General features: G+C 41.8%; 2 protein-coding genes across 16 annotated transcripts in view; one reads left to right on the top strand and one right to left on the bottom strand.

Annotated features, from left to right (window-relative positions):
* xpo7 (exportin 7) overlaps positions 1-9,941 on the bottom strand; it is a 21,007-nt gene extending 11,066 nt beyond the window's left edge. For 4 of the 12 annotated variants that reach the window (XM_042060610.1, XM_042060608.1, XM_042060607.1 and 1 more), the window contains exons 1-12: positions 9,090-9,161; positions 5,670-5,816; positions 5,434-5,527; positions 5,144-5,310; positions 4,844-4,936; positions 3,611-3,715; positions 3,312-3,477; positions 2,815-2,888; positions 1,810-1,929; positions 1,496-1,642; positions 1,207-1,379; positions 83-276 (exon numbers count right to left, since the gene is read on the bottom strand). In XM_042060610.1, coding sequence (XP_041916544.1) covers positions 83-276; positions 1,207-1,379; positions 1,496-1,642; positions 1,810-1,929; positions 2,815-2,888; positions 3,312-3,477; positions 3,611-3,715; positions 4,844-4,936; positions 5,144-5,310; positions 5,434-5,527; positions 5,670-5,816; positions 9,090-9,146 — 1,537 coding nt within the window. In that variant the 5' untranslated portion in view covers positions 9,147-9,161. Of the gene's footprint in view, positions 1-82; positions 277-1,206; positions 1,380-1,495; positions 1,643-1,809; positions 1,930-2,814; positions 2,889-3,311; positions 3,478-3,610; positions 3,716-4,843; positions 4,937-5,143; positions 5,311-5,433; positions 5,528-5,669; positions 5,817-6,631; positions 6,662-8,517; positions 8,627-9,089; positions 9,162-9,803 lie in introns of those variants that run through there. The other 8 variants (XM_042060615.1, XM_042060611.1, XM_042060614.1 and 5 more) reach the window with 6 other exon arrangements.
* Positions 7,593-21,941, top strand: LOC121681012 (docking protein 3). Of its 4 annotated transcripts, none has more exons than XM_042060621.1 (6): positions 7,593-8,004; positions 12,367-12,492; positions 14,154-14,480; positions 14,749-14,860; positions 19,073-19,245; positions 19,525-21,940. In XM_042060621.1, the coding sequence occupies exons 2-6, from the start codon at positions 12,433-12,435 to the stop codon at positions 20,386-20,388; spliced, it is 1,536 nt and encodes a 511-aa protein (XP_041916555.1). In that variant the 5' UTR covers positions 7,593-8,004; positions 12,367-12,432; the 3' UTR covers positions 20,389-21,940. The 4 variants fall into 4 exon arrangements, with proteins under 4 accessions (XP_041916555.1, XP_041916556.1, XP_041916554.1 ...); XM_042060622.1 differs by lacking the exon at positions 7,593-8,004 and having other exon boundaries at positions 12,221-12,492; positions 19,525-19,725; positions 19,833-20,160; XM_042060620.1 differs by lacking the exon at positions 7,593-8,004 and having other exon boundaries at positions 12,221-12,492; positions 19,076-19,245; positions 19,525-21,941.
* The last annotated feature ends 1,084 nt before the right edge of the window (positions 21,942-23,025 follow it).

Consider the following 23,025-nt stretch of genomic DNA (forward strand, 5'->3'; position numbering starts at 1 on the left):
ATTAAACAATATGGCTGATGAACTGGCAAAGGAAAAGTAGCAGTGGAGAGCGGTCATCTGCGACGGAGTTGGGCGTCCTCACCTTCCTGAACGGCGATGTCCATCGTGCTGGAGTTGGTGGACTGGAGCAGCTCCTGGTAGGACTGGGCGGACTGGTCGAAGAGCTGCACCAGCAGCGCGCACGTCTTCTCGTACTCGCAGCGGCCGATGGTGGACAGCTGGTCCAGCTGCTGCTGCACGAGGCCCGCGTCATCTAGTGGGTCCTCCAGGCCATCCCTGGGTGGGACAGGCCAAAACAAAAACAAAAACAAACACACATCCAGTAAGTAGATGTCTTAGAAGTCTGTATTTAAAGAACTTCAGCTTGAGTGGAATCTTTAAAATAAATGCATAGACATTATGCACATACAGTACATACAGTATCATCATATCCAAAATGCTAATTTCCCCATACTAAACAAAAGGCATAAGAGCAGTCATAGTAAGGCCCTCCCTCCCCCAATACATTACACAATTCATCTATACATTATGATACAAAACAAGACACTAAAAGACTAAAGACTGATACGACAAACTAAGCCAGCGTGTCAGTTAGCCACTGCTTGACCACTCTGATTATGAATGATTACTAGGCTACATCTAAAGGCTTTAGCTTCTTAAAAGAACCATATGTAAGATTGTGGCCAAAACTGGTACTGCAATCACTTTCAAATTACTGTAGAGAGGTGTATCCCCTCCCCCTGACTTGAGGTTGCCAACCCGGATGCCGAAACACTACTGACTTTGTGATTAATAGATAAGTGGAGGGTGGCGCATCAGGCCAAAACACAACATGACATGACAAAATTTCTGAATTTCCCCTCGGGGATCAATAAAGTATCTATCTATCTATCTATCTATCTATAACACAACATCAGTTGAGGGCTGCAACTTCACTTTAAAAATGACAATATTCTGGCCGGGCTACTGTTGTCAGTGATATAAGTATTTGAAATGAACATGATTTCTTAATGTCTAGTGACATATCAGGGCCATTTTATGATTAATTGAATTTCGTTTGTTAAATACGTTAAAGCTGATGTTAAACCTGACTTAGATTTATCAGATGCTTTTATCCAAAGCAACACAGACTCGCAGCGGGAGGTTCGGGAATGAAACCCGGGTCGCCCTATTGTCAGCCACGGTGAAGTTACTGCTGCAGTGTACCTGAGGATGATGTGCACCGATTCGAGGCGTGAGGTGATGTAGGCCTTGGTCACTTCTGGAGTGTAGGTCTCCAGCATGTGGGGCTCAGTGGCCTTGACGTAGGGCACAGAGGCCGCCAGCCGCTGCCACAGGCTCAGCAGGTAGTGCACGCTGTTGGGGGCAAACTCCCAGTGCTGCAAACAGGAAACACACAATATTGAATGGCAAAAACAAAAACAAAATCAAACAAACAAAAACAAATGGTGACTGGTGTGTGAGATGCTTGTTGTAACAAGCAATGGCCACAAACCTGTAAGCTGGTGACTGTGAAATTGGCGATCAATCTTATAACCTCAGGGTAGTTTTCTACTTTTACCAGCTCGCCAAGCTGATAGTTACTTTTTAGTCTGGCCAGCAGTCGACAGAATTCATGGTAATTGTTTGGATCAGACAGACTCTGAAAACAAACAAAAGGTTTCGATACAATGTTTTGGGGGTTAGCTCATGTGTATGTGCAAAGAGTAATTGAAAGTAAACAAGCATATCATTTAGAGACATCTGTACCATTATGAATGTAGATGGCAAACTATGGGACATACTGCAATTAAACAAGGGGGAAATTACCTGTGGATTTTCCAGGATCCTCTTGACGCCATCTACTAGATGAGAGAGGAACTTTGCTCTCTCTGCATTGTTAAAGAGTGACCTCCGGACTGATGCAATCTGAACTAGACATGACAGTACCTAAACAGAACAGAGTCAAAAGCAGAATGGGGAGTCATTTAAACTGGAAAAACTATTTTTTAGAACAGACACTACGATTAAGGAAATCCAGGGTTCCCACTGACAAAAAATGAATGGCACAATATACTGACCAATGATTTCAGAGCAGCCGTGTAGCGTTCAAGAATCTTTTACTTTTTTAGAGATGAATAAATGGACATTGAATAACTTTGCCCCCAAAATTATAAAATTCCCTGACTTTCCATGTCTGGAATAGACTTTCCAAAATTCCATGATATTCCAGAAATTCCATGACCCGTGGGAACCCTGGAAATCCTACTCTTTTTTAACACACCACAGCAATTTCTGTAATACAATTCATCGTGTCATGGTGTCAGTATCGAGTAGGTGGAGAGAAACGACTTCCAGGAAACAGCATAGATGCATAAACTTTGGCCTAAACTAGATTGCTTAGCATATCCGGCATATCCAGATTGTGGAGGAGTCCACATGAATAAAACTAACGCTTGCTGTGGCTTTTCACCCCACACACATTGTAACGTTTGCTGTGGAAAACCCACACACATTGTAACGTTTGCTGTGGAAAACCCACACACATTGTAACGTTTGCTGTGGAAAACCCACACACATTGTAACGTTTGCTGTGGCTTTTCACCCACACACATTGTAACGTTTGCTGTGGAAAACCCACACACATTGTAACGTTTGCTGTGGAAAACCCACACACATTGTAACGTTTGCTGTGGCTTTTCACCCACACACATTGTAACGTTTGCTGTGGAAAACCCACACACATTGTATGATTACGCTGACCAAAACAAAAACTAAGAAGCCACATGAAAACAACCACCACATCATCCTTCAATGAACTAACGGCTCACTTACCAAAGGAGAAAGGGAAGGAGGGATGGAATGATACAAATCAAAAAACAGTTGGAGGGTTGAGGAGTCCAAAAAAGCTGCAGAGAAGCGGAGAAGTGGGAGAGAAACACACATCAGGCATATTAAGGACTCATCGGAACCATGCCGGAATTCCACTTGTTAATACTTTCTGTTGTAAATTCGGTAAATGGTGGGATGACAACATTCCAGGCTTAGAAAGCACTGGCGAGAGAAACGATACTGTCTGATTGATTGTTTGTTTGATACATTGATCAGGAATGTTTCACTTTTACTAGTCATGAGATGATTCTTTTATTTTATTCTACTGTATTTATTTATTATATATCCTATGGACCCTCCTGTGAGTCTGAAAAAGATTGAATTGAACTGGATTCCCTTATTAGCTCAAGAGAGTCTGTGACTCCTACTCTCCACAGGCCTTGCCCTCACCTACATGCCCTCGGACATCATCTGCCCTTCACACACACACAAACACACACCTGATCTCCAGCTGGTGGGGATCTGGACGGTGCACAGGTCGTCGGAGGACTCATCCGTGGACGTGCCGATGAAGTCGAAGTTGAGGCAATTGTGGGCCAGCTTGAGCAGCTGCATGAGCAGCCCGTGCTGGCTCTCATCGTTCAAGTTCAAGTTCTTCCCCGAGGCCTGAGGAGAGGCACAACATCAGCAACAACCTCAGAGAGATAGATAGATAGATAGATAAAGAGATAGAGATAGAGATAGAGAGAGAGAGATGTGTGGGCCGACTCCCAAGGTTAGGAGGTGCCCTCCGACTGACCTGTTTCAGGAGATTACAGGAGAGCGTGAAAATGTCGAATAACGAGGAGTCCCGGAACGACGACGCAATCTTCCGGTGCTTAGTCAGAGGATGTGTTGTATCCGCCTGGAACAAACACAAGGCTGTCAGCTTGACTGCTGCACAGCAGAGAACTTCAAAACATGGAGTTTAGAGTCGGGGCCCATTCTTCTATTGCTGTTGGCTACCCAGAACCACAATTTAAGCGATATGACATGTGTGTAGGGTTGGTAAAAGGATATCCCCATGGTTAGTTGGTCAGCCACAAAATGATATCCTTTACCATGCCTACAAACATGAGTGTCATAATGCTCTTTTATACAACAGTTCTACAATTACTAATTTAGTTTAAAAACACTAGACAGTGTTTTCTTTCGTTTAGTCATTTTCCTAGCTGTAGCATGAATCTTAATCAAACCATCTGGATCAAGAGCAAAAACCACCATATTATATTAACACATACAGCTGCAGATCAACATGCTCACATAGCAATGGTTTCAACAAGTCACCACACTCATACAATAAGCATTTATAATACTTTTACAAATATATACATTGGTTAGGCTCCAAGCTATTTTTGACACAAGCACCAGCTGAATAAATATGTAGACATTATAAAAGGAAAATTGCCATCATATCAAATAAACAAACAGAAGCACTGTGTAATTCTCTCACAAATGCCTTTAGATGCAAAGCCAGGGTGAGCTTGGCAGGGCCTGTGCAATTTCAACAGAGACAACCAGTTCAAAAATGCATTCACAGCATTCAGCATAAAATGTTGACTCAAATGGTTTCTGCTAGTCCATTAGTGGAGGTCATTGGGTGGGTCATTACTGACTCTACAGTCCATCTTTATCATGAAGGCCATTAATGATGCTAACATGCCATTAAGGCTATTCATGTCTGCCTGTAGACATCCTTGTAATATCCCTGCATTACAGCCATATTAAAATGGTTCCCATTGCTACTGAAAATAAAAATGCTTCCTGAAATTGTTGTACAAGTTGTAGAATGCATGTAGTTGTATGATTGTTGTGGAGTGCTAGAAATACAAGGATGTAGACAAGGCACTTTCTGAATTCCTTCTCTACCCCTTCAAAAATCTATAGAGAAAACAAAGCTTTTTTGGAGGGGTGAGGGGGGTCTTACCCGCTAAGCAGCACAGCATTAAACCTGCAAAGCGTGGATGAAGGGTAAAATTGGGTAAACACTTACATCATTGAGGAGCGCAGAGGAACTTACTTGATTGATTTCATTGGTAAGCTGAGAAAGAATAGTTACTCCAATGATGCAGTGCTCAACACTGTCCTGCAATTCCACAAGATTGTCATCATTAAAAAGGCTTGTCCGGTGTATTTAAGTCTGAACTTCAGTGAACAAGAGCTTTTAAACCTTTCCATGCATACATCAATGTAAAAACCCTGAGGTGTTTAATTGTTTGGAATAATTTATTCCAAACAATTAAACCTGAGAAATCTGTTGATATTTGAACTTCTCATCATACACGAGCTATACCTGGAGGAACCGTGTGACATCTACGATGACATTCCTAAAGACGTAATCTTCCTTCTGGCAGTCAAACCACCCAAGCTTGGTGATTCTGGCATAGAGCTGGATCAATGCTTGTGTCACAAAGGCAGCAAGCTTTGGCCGACTCGCCAGGTAGTTAAGAACATAATTCCCTGAGGAAAAGAAAAGATTTTGTTAAATTGCGATGCCTGTGATGGTCACCTCTGTGGGTTTGACTGAGACATGCAGTCTCACAGTCAAAACAAAACAACACAACAGAGTGAGCCAGGACTTACGGATGTCTATGCGCTGTTCCAAAGGAAGTGGGTTGCTCGTGCGGGAGACCAGTTTGGAGAGACATGTGGCAGCCAGTAACTGCGAGTAGGATGACTGCACAGGCACAAAAACATGAACTTAATCACTTCAGGCATGTAATGCGTCTTTTCTCCCGGCTACACTTTGAAACTACTTCATCAAACGCCAACAAGAAGCTACATTTGAAGCCTTTCCAGACTCAAGCTTTGGTACTTACACTTCCCCTCTCGAGCAGGAGTTGGCATTTATTCAGGCAGTCGGGACTGTTGGTGAACTCAACCAAGGCCTTCTCAGCCTGCAGGCGGGTGGTGGTGTCTGTGGTCTCATACAGCTGCTTGCACAGGATCTCTAGCTGGGCTAGGCTCTGGAACACAGGTGGAGACATGAGCACTGACTGACACCAACGGGAACAACAGCAGTGAACTAGTACAGATGGCACAGTACAAATGCTTGCAGATCAGTATTGTGGAATTACAGTTCAACGACACCTGTGCAACCAGAGGCAGCAGATAAATAAACAGAGCTGCTTACAAAACATTTAACCTACTCCGTACTTATGAACGCACTATGATTGGTTCTCATTTCTACCCCTGGCTAAGCACTAACAAAAGTTTTTATTGACAGTGATTATTACAATTACCCGATTGCAATACCCTCTTAACCCCTACTGGGGAGCGAAGGTGATAAACGCAAATCAGTATCAATCAAGTAGGCCTAACAGCAAAAATGAGACATGCTTTATTGATAATGAATTAAATGGTTTGTCAAAAGAAGACCTTGCATATTTTCAAACAAACTGCATTCTAGACTAGTTTGCTTGTGGTGTCACACACTTGCTAGGTCATTAAAGAACTTCATGTTAGGGACCAAAGACAACACAACCTTGCAAACGTCCTGGTCATTTTGACTGACAACAGCATCTATTTGAAAAAGACTTCTGCTCGCAGTTTCATTTTGGCATGAATCACCAATTTTTTAAACACTAAAATACTTCCCATTACGAATGTGCAGCTCTCTCATTGCTCTCTAGGTCTAGGCCTGTTGCTTTTTGGAAAACTAACCCAAGTAGGGCAATGGGAGGATAAGGCCATCAGAGCGCCTTATTGCGACAGGTACATGAATAATAACAATAACAATTAATTATAATAATCATCATCATGATAATAACTGTGTACTAACATTGTAATAACACATCTACACCCATGGCTACACAGACATTAAAATACAACATTACTGGGCTTCAGTGAAGGAAAGTGAAAAAAGCTGACTCATTACTACCCCCCCCCCCCCCCATACACACACACACACACACACACCTCCACCCTCTATGGCCGTGCACAGCTAACATCAGTAGGAAAAAACTTCGAATTCAGTCTATCCAACACATAAGAAAAACATTGAGATGTTCACAAGTTTCGCAGTGTTCCATCAGACACACTATCTGACGCACATATATGTGATTTGACATCTGGTGTCACTGATAAAATGCCCAACACCCAAGAGACATGAGCATCTACAACTGCATGAGCATTTCCTGCAGCTACCCAAATAGCATGTAGTGTGTGTGCACATGACGATGCGAGCTGTACTGATAACTAGTCCTTCTAAATGGTGAAAAAGACCAGTGGGCCCCTGAGAAAGGAGGAACACAGGGAGAATGCATTTTGGATTCGCAAAGATAAAACAGGCCTGGCCATTAGGCAGGGAACTGCTGACAGGAGATAAGGGTCAGTCTCTGAAGAGGGAACGTTGAATTTGGGTGAACCACGGGTTTGTTTGGCTCACTTAGCACTGTGACATGTTCCTCTAGCTGTAGTGTGTATGACTACAACATTACTCCCATGCCATATTGCTTTGATAGTCTGGGCTTTCACTGTGATAAAGCTCACAGACAGAGGATTACTGTATGAGATCATGATATGCCTTTAAATTGGCTTGAGATACTTTGAGTCTACAGACAGACTTAGAAACTTGTCTACATGATTTCTCAGACACAGAAAACTATGCTCAGATATACACTTATTTAAGTTTAACTTATTTTAAATTTGCTTTCTCATCAATAACATGTGTGGTAAGTAGTTGTAAAAACGAAAATTATCTGTAGATTAATACACAAATTGTTTGCCAGACAATAACCATGTGTCCATATTTCGTAGAAAAGATTTTTAAGTTCTGGAAAGAGAAAATATGATCTGAGAATTGTTGTTTTATTTAACCATTGCTGTAGGTTTACTTACAACTAACCTCACCTCTGATCTACACAACAATACAATTAAAGGCTTGAACCATCATCCTTAAAGACTGGTAAACCATTGTGGCGAAATGCACACAGGTTAAAGGTCAACGTTGTGCTGAGTCATGTCGATTTCATAACCCAATCTGACATTTCTATAACACAGAACGTTTGTGGTTCAGAACAAATACAACCACTGTAACTTTTTATGGGTGAGCTTCCATGGCACTAGCCTTTTAAGGCCCTTTGAAGCTTGCAGTCGCTGACAAACCAGCAAGGAGAGTTTTCTTTAACAACATAATTAACGGCAAACACGTCAGTAAGTTTCAGGGGGAGACGAATACCGCTATTAACGTTATTGTTTAAACTACCCACCTAGAGAGGTAAACCCACACATAAACTGAACCAACCATTTGAATTGGCGTTTAGAAGCTTATCGTTATTAGTTTGCAAAGCTGACTCGAGGAAACTCTCGAGGAGTCTCTGGCTATGATTGTTAACGATAACGTTAAAGTTACTTCAAACTGTAGAAGCGTCTTGCTATTAACGTTATTGCTATTAATTAAACGTAAAGTTACTGCATTACAGTGCGAGGCGCTGGTTGCATTGAAGCACCAACCCAGCTTAAAGAGAAAATCACTCTGCTCCCCAGCAGATTATCTCTAATAACTTACAAGAACTAGCTTCTTAGCTGCTCTGTTAGCAGGCATCCAGGTATTATCGGATAGTTACATTAAAATACTTAGCTTATTCAAATAAATGAGTAGGTCATCTTACAATAAGCGACCCACTCCTTCACCATACAATCACAGGATGATTGATATTTACTTACTGATAGAGGCATCTCTATCCTATGGCTATGATCACTAGCATGAAGTAGACACGATTAACATCAGCTAGCCCCTTGTAGCTAGCTACTTAGCCTACTGACAAGAGCAACGAGATGTAACGTTAGCGAAATCATTATGACCACGGCTAGTGAGCTAAGTAGCGAATTTAGCTCATATGCCCGGGTTAGCAAGATATCGTGCAAGGCAAGGACTACTTGAAAACAGTAACATTATTGGATAAAAGATAGTGTTTCAGTAGTAACTAGCTACATTCCTAAACCTCGAATTCTAGGGCTATGGTGCCCAGACATTTTCTGCTAAATTAGCCAGTATACAAGACAGACAGGTCCATGAGCATTTGCTATTCAATGAAGCTAGCTAACTATTGCTAGTAGCTACTAATATTAGCTAGCTCTTATTTCATCATGGTGATACCTGAACTAACCAGGCTATATTAGCAGCGTAAAATACTGTAAATCAAATGGTAAACATGTACAACATTGGTTGCTAACATCGGTAAAATACAAAAATCGTAGCCATTCATATCATATGCAAGTTATGTTCGCTTGTTCACATTCAGTTTCCAGTGTTTCGGTAACGTAAGCTGAGGAGTCGCGCGGGAGAATTCCATGAGTTAAGTGATACTTCAGGCAAGATGCTAACTGTTGGTAAGCTACCGCACAGCGGTAGACCTTAAGTACCATGCTCCAAGGCAATGCACCCTTCTAAAACAGTGTTGTAAGTGGCAACGCAAGGGTAGCGATTCCTATTTGAAAGGCAACTCAGAATTTCAGGGTCTGCATTAGATATGTGGTAACAAGTCTGTATCTCTTCCCACTAAAATAATGCTAGCTAGCAACACGGAGTCGTCAGGCCAGCCCATTGGATGGACGTTGGATGTCTTGTTTACCAAATAATACATAATGTATCACAATATACACCATTAAGGCAGATGCAATAACAAATCCAAATTCGTTTGGAGTGTCTACATACTCAATCCTGGTTAACTTAAATGCAAATGTACCGTTTTATTGATAGAACGAAATCAATAAAGGACCTCTAGTAACAGCGATTGCTATGAACGAAGCAATTAACACGATGACAGGCCACAAGTCAACACTGATAATCGCATCCATAAACGTACCCTGTTTTCTGACGTGCCTCCATAAACAACGAATCGCAATAAACTTACCCAGCCAACTATTAAAACTGCAATACGATATTCAATAGCATTCAATGCAACAAATGTTTAGCTTTCATTTTAATCAAAACATAAACCTTTAGTTACCTGCACATGATCCGCCATTTTGCTCCATTCATGCTCCTCTCACTCCCCCTAACAAAGAGCATGCGCGCATATCCCCATATTCTATACCACGCGTACGCAATTATCGTACATGACTTGAACGCATGGAATTGTTCGCTTCTTTTCTGAATAGCTTTACGCAACATTTTCTTCGCTCAATAACGCTAAAAACGAGCCTTTGTTTACATGGACCTTAAAGATACATCACCCTATTTCAGGCAACTTACACCATCATTTCTACTCAGCATACCAGGCCGCAATTTTACACTTTTACACATACAGACCTATATTAATATTTCAACTTTGGTTTAATTGCTAGTGGATAATTTATTTATTTGAAAGTATCCCAATACTGATGTGCTCATTTTTCAATGTAATAGGCCAAGGATATATTTTGCATTGAAAAGAACTGTAAACGTAAGGAACTAACATATTTATATATTTTATGCATTTTGAAAAGCATGGAGACATATTTTTCCATGTTAAGAAACTTTCTGTAAGGTTAACTATTAACACACACACTGCAAGAGGTAGGCTACTGATACACATGGACTTGTGATGCTTCCCTGATTTGAATTCAGAAAAAGCTGAACATCCACAACTGTGATAGCATAGCCAACAGGCTAGACATCTTTAGTCACCATGTTCCAGTCAGCTATATTATAATCTATTTAAATAATTCTGTTCTGGACTGTTTTCTTGAAAGTGCAGATCATATCATTAAGTAAATCAAATAGAGCCTTAATTAAGTGTTAACTTAGGGTTTGGAGCACTCTTTAGGCTCACAGGTAGGCTATCTAAAGCTGGGGTCATATCGCCACCTAGAGGCAGTATATATGAATATATCCCAGCTGAAGCAAAATTGCATCATCAGATATCCTGAGAGTATTTCATCTGTATCTAAAAAGTGTGACTTTCCATTAACACCAATCACAGCTTTCACGGTTCTGTTGATTTCAGTGTCTTTTAGGATATCAGAGACTTTGACTTAATGACATTAATTAAAAGCAAAACATAGGCACACAATATAAAAAAAAATCAAGATACAAACATGTTTGTATTTAGATTAAAAAGCCTTATATAGTAAACTAATCACTAATCTGTTATAAATCATCAATCCCTTTTAGGATTTCAGTGTCCATATGCCCTGAAGGACATTCCTGTGGAAATGAGTACAATTTGTACTCGTAATTTTCATGTCTGCATTGAGCAGCATAGGCTACTCCTCTGAAATATAATAAAGAACTGCACTTTTGGCCAAAGTTAAAAAGCTATTTGTATGTTCATGCAAGCTGTAACATTTATGCTGATAAATTGATGTAAAAAGAACAGATGGTGTTCTCTCTATACGTTTGAAATATCACAAATTGAACATAAATTGTAGTAGCATTTGTTGAGCACATGAGGGCAGTCTGATAGAAGAATACAAGTTCTTGACTACTTCTTCAGGCACGAGAACAGATTTTCAAAAAGACATTGTTGCAAACATTATTCATAAATTATAGTACAAGTCTCTTGAAAAGGGAATAACAATGATTAAATTGTCTCTCAAGTTTTCCATATACAGAACTGTAAACTATTTTAAACTAATAAGCCAAAGAGGCAACTATTTTGCCTATAATTGTAGTATAAATCATTGCAATATTGAACATAAATGCTCAGCAGTAGTTTTGAAGTGACAATATGGCAAACACAATATTGTAATTATTTAAGTGAGATAACACAGGGTACAGGGTACAGGGGGCCTTTGAGGTATAGTGCCCAGTGGCAACACATTGTATACCGTAATACGGGCCTTCTAGTACCCCACTCAAGTCTTAACTTGCATGAGCAACCCTATTGCCAGTGATGTTGCTGAAGTCTGTATGACAGGAGACAGTGTCTGTTTAAACAAATAAACAAAAACCCTGTTTCTCGGTGTGCTTGACTATATTGTCTTCTCAAGCAAAGTAGTTTTAGGCGATTTACAGAGACAACCACAACTGTTACTTCTTTGTTGCAAGTGTGATATGCACAGGTTTGCACTTAACTTAACATAAAAGTTTCATGACCAGCTGTGATCAGTGAGCTCTACCACTGTTGCTATTTTCTCCCACCTAGAAAACCACACGGGAGACAAGAAAGCGGAACTGAAAGACAAATGAACAGTGGCAGGATACTGTGCAAAGACAAGATGGAACACAATATGTCAATATACTCTGTTTGATCACATAGTTTTAAAGAGTCCACTGCAGATTTGAACAACATGTTTCATATCTATATACACAGTACATATTGGATACATACATACAAATAGATGTATACAGACGTATGGATACATACATACAAATAGATGTATACAGACACACACACACACACACACGCAGGCACACAGGCACGCATGCGCACACGCACACACACACACACACACACCGCACACATGCATACACACGCACACACTGCGCACAACGTCTAAGTGACTAAATTAAGCTTAGAGGAAGAGAGCATGACAGGGAGCCCTGGTTCACACGTCACTCACAAACCCACCAAACTCCATTGTCTGCAGTGCGTGGTTACAGTGTGCTTGAAAAGCGTGGGAGGAGGACGACAGGGCGAGTCCGGGCCTCACATAATGGAGGGGAACATCAGAGTGAAGGGCATGTTGTACCTCCAACAGCATCGGTTTGGAAAGGTAAGATCAGTTTGGTGATCAACCTGCCATGACACAGCATTTGTGTCATGAGATCAAATGGCATTTGAAAAAACACTTTTTTAAAGCCAATTTTTTTTTCGATGGATGGATGTCAAAGAAATTATGTTGAGATTAATGGAAACAGAAGAAGAGAGAAAAGCTAAAAAAGTTTCTGTTTGTTCCTTCAAACATTTGAAAGCAGTTTGAACTTTCATTCCATCATTGCATGATATAGCGAGCAGATGTTACCCAGTCAAAGCTTATCCATGGGATTCTTTTACAGTAGATCAAGCATTGGCAATGTGTACTGGAAGCATATTAATGTCATATGGACTTTAGGCAGCTGGTTCTGAAACACAGGCAGTATACAACCATTGTTCCATCTGGAGGAGTTTTAAACAGCAGAAGAGTTGTCAGGAAATACGGTTTCATGATTACATTTAACGCTGTATCCTTCAGATAAAAAAAAACACCAAAATGACATGTTACTGGAACAGTTCTGTTCTCAGTACTACAAAGCAGCTATTTGTTTGGGGTCAGTGTTTTTTTAATGATCTGAGAGCTTGTATTTTTTCTGCTGTTGAACCTTTTATGGTCATAACAACAACTTTACTAACAGTATTCTGCAAACACATTTAATTGGAATATGATGCAATGTGGTCTATTGCCAGTAAGCGGTGACTATGATAAATAAAGTGTAAAACCAAGTAGTACAACCAAGTGCTGACCAAGGAACTTGCCTGTAACATGAGAGCAAGGTCACAGTCTTCTCTAGAGTGTGGTTTCCGCTTATTGCTTTCACGACAGAATGCATGGCAATGTAGTGTGTAAGTTCTTTCATGCTCTGTCACCAATTTGTTGGGTGTACTGTATGCTTTCTCATGATAAGTTGGGATTCACATGAATGTCTGTTCCTGAATGACTAATGTATATCCGTCCTGGTGGCTGGAGAGATACATGGGCCTAACACATTTCGCAGGCTACTTACGGCGAAGAAAATGTGAGATTATCTTCCGTTAGTGTCCCCAGTGAGATATGATTGATTGACTGGTCAGTGTAATCACTCTTTACTGACTATCATCACCCATGACGTCTGTTTTCAATAGAATGATTGAAAATGTAAGAACACATTCCAGTCCTGGTGCATGTTTATGCAGTATAAATAAACCATGGGACTGCAAATGGGGGTAGACATTGTGATTCATTCCAAAGGATGTTTTACTGACATGTCACTGTCATGCAAAGGGAATTTGACTCATGCTCAGCAGGAGAGGGCATGGCACCAGTTGCAAACATGCTCCAAAATTCCTCTTTTTGGGTCACTAACAAACATTGCTTTTTAAGAGAAGAATATTTTAGAACATCCACAACCAGTGTTTTTGTAAGGCACAGTGTTTGCTATTTGTTTAAAGTATCACCCAAAATTAATCAGAAGAATTACCAATGTAATTTTTCTTCAAATAATAAGAGATACACTGATGTTGTATATACCTCATTAAATCTGTGTTTAAATCTTTGTTTCATGTCAAAAACAAAATTATCTATCATAGGAAGAAGTGGACAAAATGCTATGTGACGCTGGTTTACACTATGGTCGTTGTTATGAGTTTTTCTAGAGTCTTCTGCAGATTCTCACTGTGCCTTCTCTCTGTCTCACTAAGAGATGGAAGAAGATGTGGTGCGTGCTGTATGGTGAGAGCCGGTCCTCCGTGGCCCGGCTGGAGCTGTACGAGTACAAACAGGGCTCTGGGCTGCCCGCTGGGGCCAGCGGCGGTGGCCTAGTCGAGGGCCACATGCTCCGCAGGCAGGACAGCAAGCGGGTGGTTCTGCTGAGAAACTGCATCAGCGTGGAGGAGCTGGAGCTGATGGACTGCCCGAGAGACTGCGTCTCCTTCCTCGTGGCCACCACAGAGAAGCGCTTCCTGTTCGCGGCGCTCTTCACGGAGTTCAGACACTGGATCGCCGGGCTGTGTGAGCTGGCATTCCCTGTACGTCTCAGCTCAGTTCACACCAAGTCTTGTCAGTTGGGTTCATGATAAAGAGGGTGGATGCATTTTGTTAGTACTTGTATTCAGTATTGCATGACAAAAATGCCACTGAGTTGAGTCAGACATGTACTTTTAAGGGCCTGAATTCTGTTCCCATGTATGACTATAGATTTAATTACTATATTTTTTTGGATTCATACAATGCAACATTTTACATTTGTTTGTGTCAAATACATGTGACAAATACTTCTTTGATATCTGATATCAGATAAACAGGGCTGAAAGCGGTGGGTTGGATCCTCTTGTCAGGCAGCGGTCTTTGAGGGACACATCACATGCCAAGATGGTGGAGAACTCGCTCTATGAAAGAACAGATATTGGTAGGTTCTTCTTGTCATTATGTTTTCAACAGTTTTGTTTGTTTTGTTAACTGAAGTGAGCATTTTAGAACATGGAGGGAATGTGAAGTCAAAGCCACATAGAAGGAGATTGAGTGCACTGTATAAAATAGTTAAGCTTGTATTCAACCAGTCATACAGGGTTGTGTGCAGTCTGTATATTCTTTATAATGCACATATTCTCTGTAATTCTGGCTTGGTTTGGTACTCTCAAGGTAATTTCAGGAGAGGCCTCATCAATCTGCACCATCTTTGCTGATGCCCAGATACACCTCAAAATTATGAGTTGTGTAAAAATAGCAATTATCCATGGTGACCTCACCTTCATAGCTGATATTAGCAACACTGAAAGCAATACCGAGACAGACAGAGGATGCGAGACAGAGGGAAGGGAGAGGCGAGCTATTTTAGTTTGTTTCATTTCAAGGACAAGCGGCCTCCCATTCAAGTCACCACCTCAGGCCTGAGTCAAATTGCCCATTTGGGCCCCAGCTGGCCAACCTTGATTCCATTAAAGGACAGAGGAGATTGGACTGTCTTTGGTGTGGGGCAAAGCAGAGGTTTATTCTGCTGAAGCAAAGACTGAAATGAGACGAGTCAAAAGGGCCATAAGTCCCCTTTAACCCCCCCTCCCTCTCTCTCTCTCCACCACAGCCACAGTTAGTTCATATATTATAAAAGTTTCTTAGATTGCTCTCTATTGTGTACATTTCAAAAGTATTCATTTCTCTGCTTTAGTCCCGTAATTGCTCCCCCACCGTATTCTCACAGAAATATTTCAGCTTGCTTTAACTTCTCAACTCTGAAAAGGGTGTGGATTTCTTTTAAGAAGAAGTGGTCAGAGGAGAAGAGAGATCACACTGTAAATACCAGTACTTCCTTTTTCATTGTGAGTCAACCTTGTAGATTCATCACAAGGAATGGAGGAGCATGTCAAAAATTTACCAATTTAACCAGTTACATTTAGCTGCAATTAATAAGAGTAATTAATAAGATTAAAAAGATCATTAAATGGGCAAAAAATCCTTCTGTACGCTGTTGTTTTATGCATAGCAAAAAAGTATGATTGCCGTGTTAGAGACTTGTTTGAAGAAGAACACATTGCAGATTATCAAAGTCGGTGGTGCTTTGGTTCAGTGGAAGGACACATCTGAGGATGTGTGCTAGAGGTCAGCCTCACAGCAGTCTGCAGATAATTGGATTGAAACCACCTCCTGACAAGTTTGATTGGACTTGGAAGCGTGTTTTGAGTTGTAAGGTTGTGGGCACGTCAAACTGCTTTGGACTTCAACATCAAAGAAGAGGCCCTGGGTGTCAGTAAAATAAAAAAATAAATAAAATAAGTGGATAATAATAAATAAATACTAAAAGGAAATAGAATGGAGTAGGGAGCTTCTGAAAAGCCTTGCAGCAATGTGTTGTTCTTATTTCTATTCTAATTTTTATTTTAATTATTAAAATAATTTTTAATTTATTTTTACAGTATAGCTGGTTGAAAACATGTTAAGGGCAATTACATAGACTGCATATGGGTAATTATATCTACTGGAGGTATTGGAGGTAGCCAGTAGACACGTCTTGGTCTATGGTCTAGGTCTGTTCTCAGACCATGGTCAGCCTCATATAAACTAATTATATAAACTTATATTATTATTAATTATATATAAACATATCAACTAATTTTGTACATTGAGATGCAAGTTTTAGGTGTTGAATGGCGCATGTTTAAAAATACCACGCGACAAATTCAGAGGTAAAATAGTTAGGCAGTTATGCAGAGCTAGTCTTTAAAATGGCAACAGAAAACAAGGGCAAACCACCACATTAAGGCCACCAGATCTATTTTCTCCATGCGTATATGCAGAGAGTACACCCATGTGCTCTGTAGGAAGGAAGTGGTAGGGTGTTTTTTTTGTTTGTTTTCAGTTTCTTTTTTTTAAACCTGCAGCGGATACACGAGTGATGGGATCAGTAACATGCAGCTGTGATTGTGGTTATTCCTCTTGCTTTTTCCTGAGACCTACTTCTCAAGTGGAGCAGCACCTCTGCAGTTTGAGACGTTGCAGTGCTCAGACGATCATGCAGCAGCAGTTGCTTCTGTGACTGGCCCCAGTGGCACCTTTGACTCACTTGTAGTTCCAACACACCATGTCATGCACCTCTGTGGTGACGGCATCCTTGATGGTGTGGTGTCTGTTCAGGAGAGTAGGACCTGCTGGTGCACTTGGTAATTTCCGGTGTCACCAATATCATATTGCCCCTGGGTGACCTCTTTCTTCGGGTCAAGACCAGACAGAACAGTGTAAGACAAATGCCAGGATGGCACAGGTTTTTATACCTGGTACAGAACAGCTGGCAAAGATGGTGCCAGAGAACACACATTTTAGGGCATATACTGATATGAACTAAACATGTTATACACTGACATTAGAGTTAACAGCTAACAAAGTAAAACTTTCCGTGCCAGTTAGCACAGCGTTCTGGCCATCTTATGTCACTGAGCAATCACTCATAACTTGATTGACATGTTACAATATGTATCATCTTGTCTTTTATCTCCTCACATTAATACATGAATTAAAAGTGTAGATATAGATATAGATGTATGTTCAGTATACTTTCATTTAATCCTTGGTGGTGGGTGAACACACAGATTAAAGGGACACCAGGCAACATTTTCGTGTTAATTACTCATCTTCGCAAGTCGGTATATGGTTAAATGACTCATTACAGGGCGAATGAAGACTCTCTCGCACGCCCCTACTGCCTGTAGGAAGAATATCCCGCTTGCAAGTTCAGTGTATCGTACCCGCCGACCGAAGCAGGATTAGTTTACATCCTTCATCCACAGCACAGAGGCTAATGAAACGCTAGTGATTGTTGCAAACGTGTGTATAATGGCAGAGCCGGCGAAGAAGCAGCGAAAATCCTTGACGGAAGATGCAAAGAAAAGGAAAAGAGCTTCAGACCAAGCGATGGGGTGTTTCGTAGAGAAAAAGCATCAGGCTTGCCTGGTGTCCCTTTAAGCAGTGTAGAATTTATCCGATTTATTCGGATTTCCAGAGAATTGAGAAATTGTGAGAAATGGCTGATGTGGATTATTATGAAGTCTTTGCCACATACAGTATTTTTTACAGTACAGTATGTTTTGTTTCATATTTGTAATTATGTGGAACTGAATTTGAAATGTGTAATAATAAAAATGACAGTTCTTGTTTTGGCCATGCATTAGGCAGAACTGGGAAAGCAAATGTGAACAAACTTCAGTGGATTAAATCGAAGAAGCATGACACAGCATAAATATAGATGAATATTGTGCTCTATTTTAAAGAGAGTGGAGCCCACTGAAGTCCAAGCCTTTTGTACCTTTATGTCGACTCTTACTTTGAATTGTGGGCCCTGTGGCTTGCTGTGTCTCAGAAAGCACCACGAGATTGACAGCGATGTCCAGGTTAACCGGGAAATGCAAGCGGTCCACACAGCATAGTTATCTTTTCAGCTTCATTCTCATCAAGGGGCTGCACGTCCGTATGTGCAGCCACATCTCCGGCCCCACTGCTGAGCAGCAATCTCCAGGGGTCGGATTGAAAGTGGGAGAACACAACAAAATAAATCAGTCGCTCACGGTCAGGGTGGTAGAGTAGGGCGGTGGGGGAGATTTGGGCGTCCTGCCATCGCCAGAGAGACTCTTCATCTCAGAAGACACAGAGAGGGAGGAAGAGATCCTTTGTGGTTGGCGCAGAATGACGGCTGTGAACATCGTCTGGAAGAACAAAGGCTGTGCTCAGACAGGGCTGCTCTTTCTCTCGCTCCACCAAGGCTCACTCCCGTGGACATTCAATTTTGAATTACAAAGTTATCTCCGGGGACTTGGGCCGAGGGTTAAGTTTCCCACTGCTTCCTGGCCTGAGAATCCCTCCAGTCATGAAAAGTTACGCCTCCCTGACAAGTCGGCGAGAAGTTACGCCTACAAAACAACTGCTCTCGTGCTCTGTCTCGGGCAGAGAAGAGTGCCACATGGGAGCTTGGCAGGACATCAATTGAGTTCTATAATTCTTGCATTCTTCACCTCTACTGTCACGCCTGTCTTTAGACATGGCCATAAAAGACTTGCCCTTTGTAACATTACGTGTTTGTCAGGGACACACAATGTGCGGTGCATGAAAAATGACCAGGTCTGTTCTGACTGGGCAGCAGGTGACTTCCCCGTCTCGGTGGTGAGGACAGAGGCCTCGGACAGGTGGCAGCTACAAGGCGCTTACCTCCTGACACCCGGACAAGACCGACTCCTCCTGAAGGACCCCATATGCAGAGAGGTGCTCTTCATCTGGCCATATTGCTATGTCAGGAAATTTGGTCAAGACACGGTAAAGAAATCCACCAAATTGCTTATATTTACTAAATAGTACAACATATATACAGAAGTGGTTTGTAATCACTGTGTTCAATTAATAATACATATTTGTTGTTGTTGTTGACATATTTGGTTTGAGTATGCTCTTTAATATGTTCTTGAATACACTCTTTAAGCATACCCCAGTCCAGTCATATTTTTCCTTTTTGAATTCATAATGACACTTCCCACCCTGCACTTCTCTCTCTCTCTCTCTTTCTCTCTGTCTCTCTCACTCTATTTCTATTTTCAGTCCACTTTTTCCTTTGAGGCTGGACGCAGATGTGAGTCTGGAGAGGGGGTCTTTGAGTTTACCACCAGCCGTGCTGATAGCCTCTTCAGGATTATCAACACAGCCATCACTTCCGCTCAAGGGACGCAAAGGCCCTGTTTACATTCATCCCGCAGCCTGTCAGTGGAGCATGCTCCTGAACCCGATACGCTCACGGCCCAGGTAAACGTGTACGACTATCAGGTCCCAGAGAGCGTGCCACCGCCCCCAACACAGAGCATACCGCCGAAGCCTGATCGGCAGCTGAAAAGGCTATCTCCCTCTTTCAGGAGCCTGTCGCTCAACGCCATAAAACCCCCGAACAAAGACTTGGTGAGGAACATCTCCAGCTGCCCTCCTCTCAAACATCAGGAGCAGAAGGAGGTTATCTACGCCCGGGTCGCCCGGCAGAAGCCACGAGATCAGGCTTCCCAGGAGGAGGAGGAGGGGGGTGCCTGCAGCAGAGGATGTGACAAGGCTCCGGAAGTCTCGCTGCAGGTTCCGTTTGCGCCAGGTGCGAGCTTCCCGCCACATGGCGCCTTTGAAGCACCGCGGCCCGAGGGAAGACAAAACAGCGAGGGGGGCGAGGCAGAGACGGAGCGCCTCATCAGAGACGTGCCGCACGATCACAACGCTCAATTAGACGCCGAGGGAACAGCTGACACAGACCACATCTATGACGACCCCGAGGGCTGCCTGGCTAGCCCTCAGTGGGAAGAGGATTTTGTAGTTTATGATGATCCGGAGGAGATCAAAACTGACCCTAACCCTGACATAGGTCAGGCAGCCACGGGGAGTGTAGTTCATGATGAGGATAAATTCCTATACGACAACATAATGAAATAGACAATGAGAAACTGATTATAATTTGTGCATGTGTGAGTATGTGTATATATGTTAATGTACAAATGTGTATGACTATGCATGTCTTTGTTCTTGTGCCTACTTAAGAGTATATTTATAATGGAGATGTAGCGTGTAGTTGTGGTCCATAGTCCACATTATTCATATTCAAAGCCTTATTCTGGCTTGATTGTGAGGATAAATTGAAAAAAGCTGCCGTAATGTGTCAGGGGAGTACTTATTACTGCTAGTATCCAGTGCATGCAAACAACGTGCTTAATCAACAGAGCTGTGACCGTAGGGGACCACTCTCTCATCCGTCGCATTAAACTTCATAATCACAGCCACAGCCAGGGCACCTGCGGCTCCGAGCTGATTGGGAGCCCGACCTGACTGAGAATGAAGATGTCACAGCGAGCCCATTTATCCTTGCTGCCCATCACCCCCCCCCCCCCCCCCCATTCCCGGGCCTTCAAACATGACTTCCACCGGGGCTGGGGGCGGGGGACCACAGGGCCCACACCGACTGACAGATGTGTGGATGCACCACAGCGGGCTCTGGGAAGTGGCCCGAAAGCTGGTGTGCACAGTCAATTAACAATGAGGAACAGAGTCTGTGCAAACCTTTCACCCAGACAAGAATGTGAATGACCTTTTCAGTGTCAATGTCCTCAGGAAGACATGTCCAGGTTTTCAGTGATATTCTGATAAGTGACTCACACCTTAGGATAGCACAAAACACCTTGAACAAAATAATATCTAGCTGGCCTGAAATTTACAGTTTTGTACAGCCAGGTGGTCCAAGACGTGATTTTAGCTGTTTCTTTACCAATGATTGTTAAAGGCCTTTGAAAATGCATGTATGAAATTGAATGTTGCAATTTCACAACAAACCTTCACAATTTATCTAGAACAAATGCTGTCTGTCTTTGCAGTTTTCAAATGGAATAAAAACCAGCTGTGTATGGTGGTGTATGAAGAAATCAGATGTAAACATCTTCAATTATTTCCCCACAGAGTAGGCTAGTATCTCTGGCAGAACTTACATCAATCATACACACAGGCACGCATAGATAAATAAAGATGGATAGATAAAGAGCCAGAAAATTCTTAGTTGCAACACATTTTACAGTTTCATTTCATCTGTTTTCTGAGGAGCAGAGCATTCATCACTCAAGCATCAGTGCGTAATTACACTTTCTCCATGTAATTGCAATAGTATACTCTAGGGGGCAGTATTCCCTCTTCTCATTGGATATGTGACAGCACTAACTTAGAAAAGTATGGCAAACCTCCAGAACAGCAACTCTGTATTCAGAGTCAAACAGCACAATATCACGATCCATTAGACACAAGTCACAAGAGTACCATATAATTTTCTCATGCTGTAAACTTCCTCTCAAATTCCATCGTGGACAAATGAATGCCACTGAACACAAAATGAAAGTCACAAATGAATGAATAATAAGGGAATGCTTTATTTTTGATGCTTTACTCTCCTGATAGGCATAATAACATCTCAAAGTATTGGTTAATAAAAAAAAAACGTCACTATTGTACTTTGAATTCCTCTCGCTTAATGAGATGAGCAATGGCAAATGCTTCTCTTTCTTTATGGATTTGTATCGCCTTGGACTGAGAAACTGAAATGTTGTCATGTTGTCAACAACTCCTCTTGTAAGGTCAAGTTTCATGGACCATCCTTTTTTATTTTTCTAGTGCCAGACCAGTGCTGTAGTGTAGATTGATAACCCTCCATTGAGAGAGATCCATTATGAGATTGAACTCAGCCTCCTGGACCCCTTTTGGTCTTTAAAAGCCCCCTTGGCTCTCAGTAAAATGGCACTCCCTGGACCCAGGCAATCTGAACTTGCACCTTCGCTGCAATCCAAACACCCTTCACCTCTTAGCAACACACAGATCTCTGTCATGGCATCACCACCACCATCATCCAAAATATTTAGAGTACAGCAGAATTTTCATTGGCAGCAGAGGTAATGGGGGACAGATGCATAACTGGGATTTAAAGTAAGGCTACATCATACTCCATTAATGAACACAAAAAACACACAGGGCCACTACTTTCCTACTGCTACTGCATATATCGGTGTACTTTCAGCATTTCAGCTGTGGTTGGGGGTGGGCACAACGGAAAATATCTTTGAGTGAGTATAGCATAATATTTTGTACAGCATTCAGATGTGTGCAGTGAACTAATTTGAATGCACCTGTGATTCTGCATATGCTTGAAATGGTTTGCTCTGTTGAATGTAGATGCTATAGAATTTATGAGGATGGCTTTTTGGTTGAGCTGAAACTGACCACTGCATTAGCTTGAAACTGAAGACAGTTATAATAAATCATACAGTACCTCCACATGAACCAAATGTGTATGGTGTGGTTAGTGGTGTGTGTTATTATTGATTACTTAAGCCGCCCAATTACCTGCATGCTGGAAGTATGCTATGCCCATGTAATAGCTGTTGTTGAAGCATAATTCGCATGGGAGCTATCCGACAGGATCGATCAGATTTGATTTAATGTTAATAGGCCTAAATACAGACTTGAATACGTAGATATTTACGGATGAAGCCATTTAGTGTCCGTGCTCAAAGTACCTGACATATTCACACTTTATCA

The sequence above is a fragment of the Alosa sapidissima genome, chromosome 13, assembly GCF_018492685.1.
Source record: "Alosa sapidissima isolate fAloSap1 chromosome 13, fAloSap1.pri, whole genome shotgun sequence".
In the NCBI taxonomy this organism is placed as follows: domain Eukaryota; kingdom Metazoa; phylum Chordata; class Actinopteri; order Clupeiformes; family Clupeidae; genus Alosa; species Alosa sapidissima.

Excerpts from the sequence above, each read along its gene's own strand:
- LOC121681012 (XM_042060619.1), top strand. The coding sequence starts at position 12,307 with ATGACAGGGAGCCCTGGTTCACACGTCACTCACAAACCCACCAAACTC. Across the intron at positions 12,493-14,153 it reads AACAGCATCGGTTTGGAAAG|AGATGGAAGAAGATGTGGTG; the intron begins GTAAGATCAGTT and ends TGTCTCACTAAG. Across the intron at positions 14,861-19,072 it reads CTATGAAAGAACAGATATTG|CAGGTGACTTCCCCGTCTCG; the intron begins GTAGGTTCTTCT and ends CTGACTGGGCAG.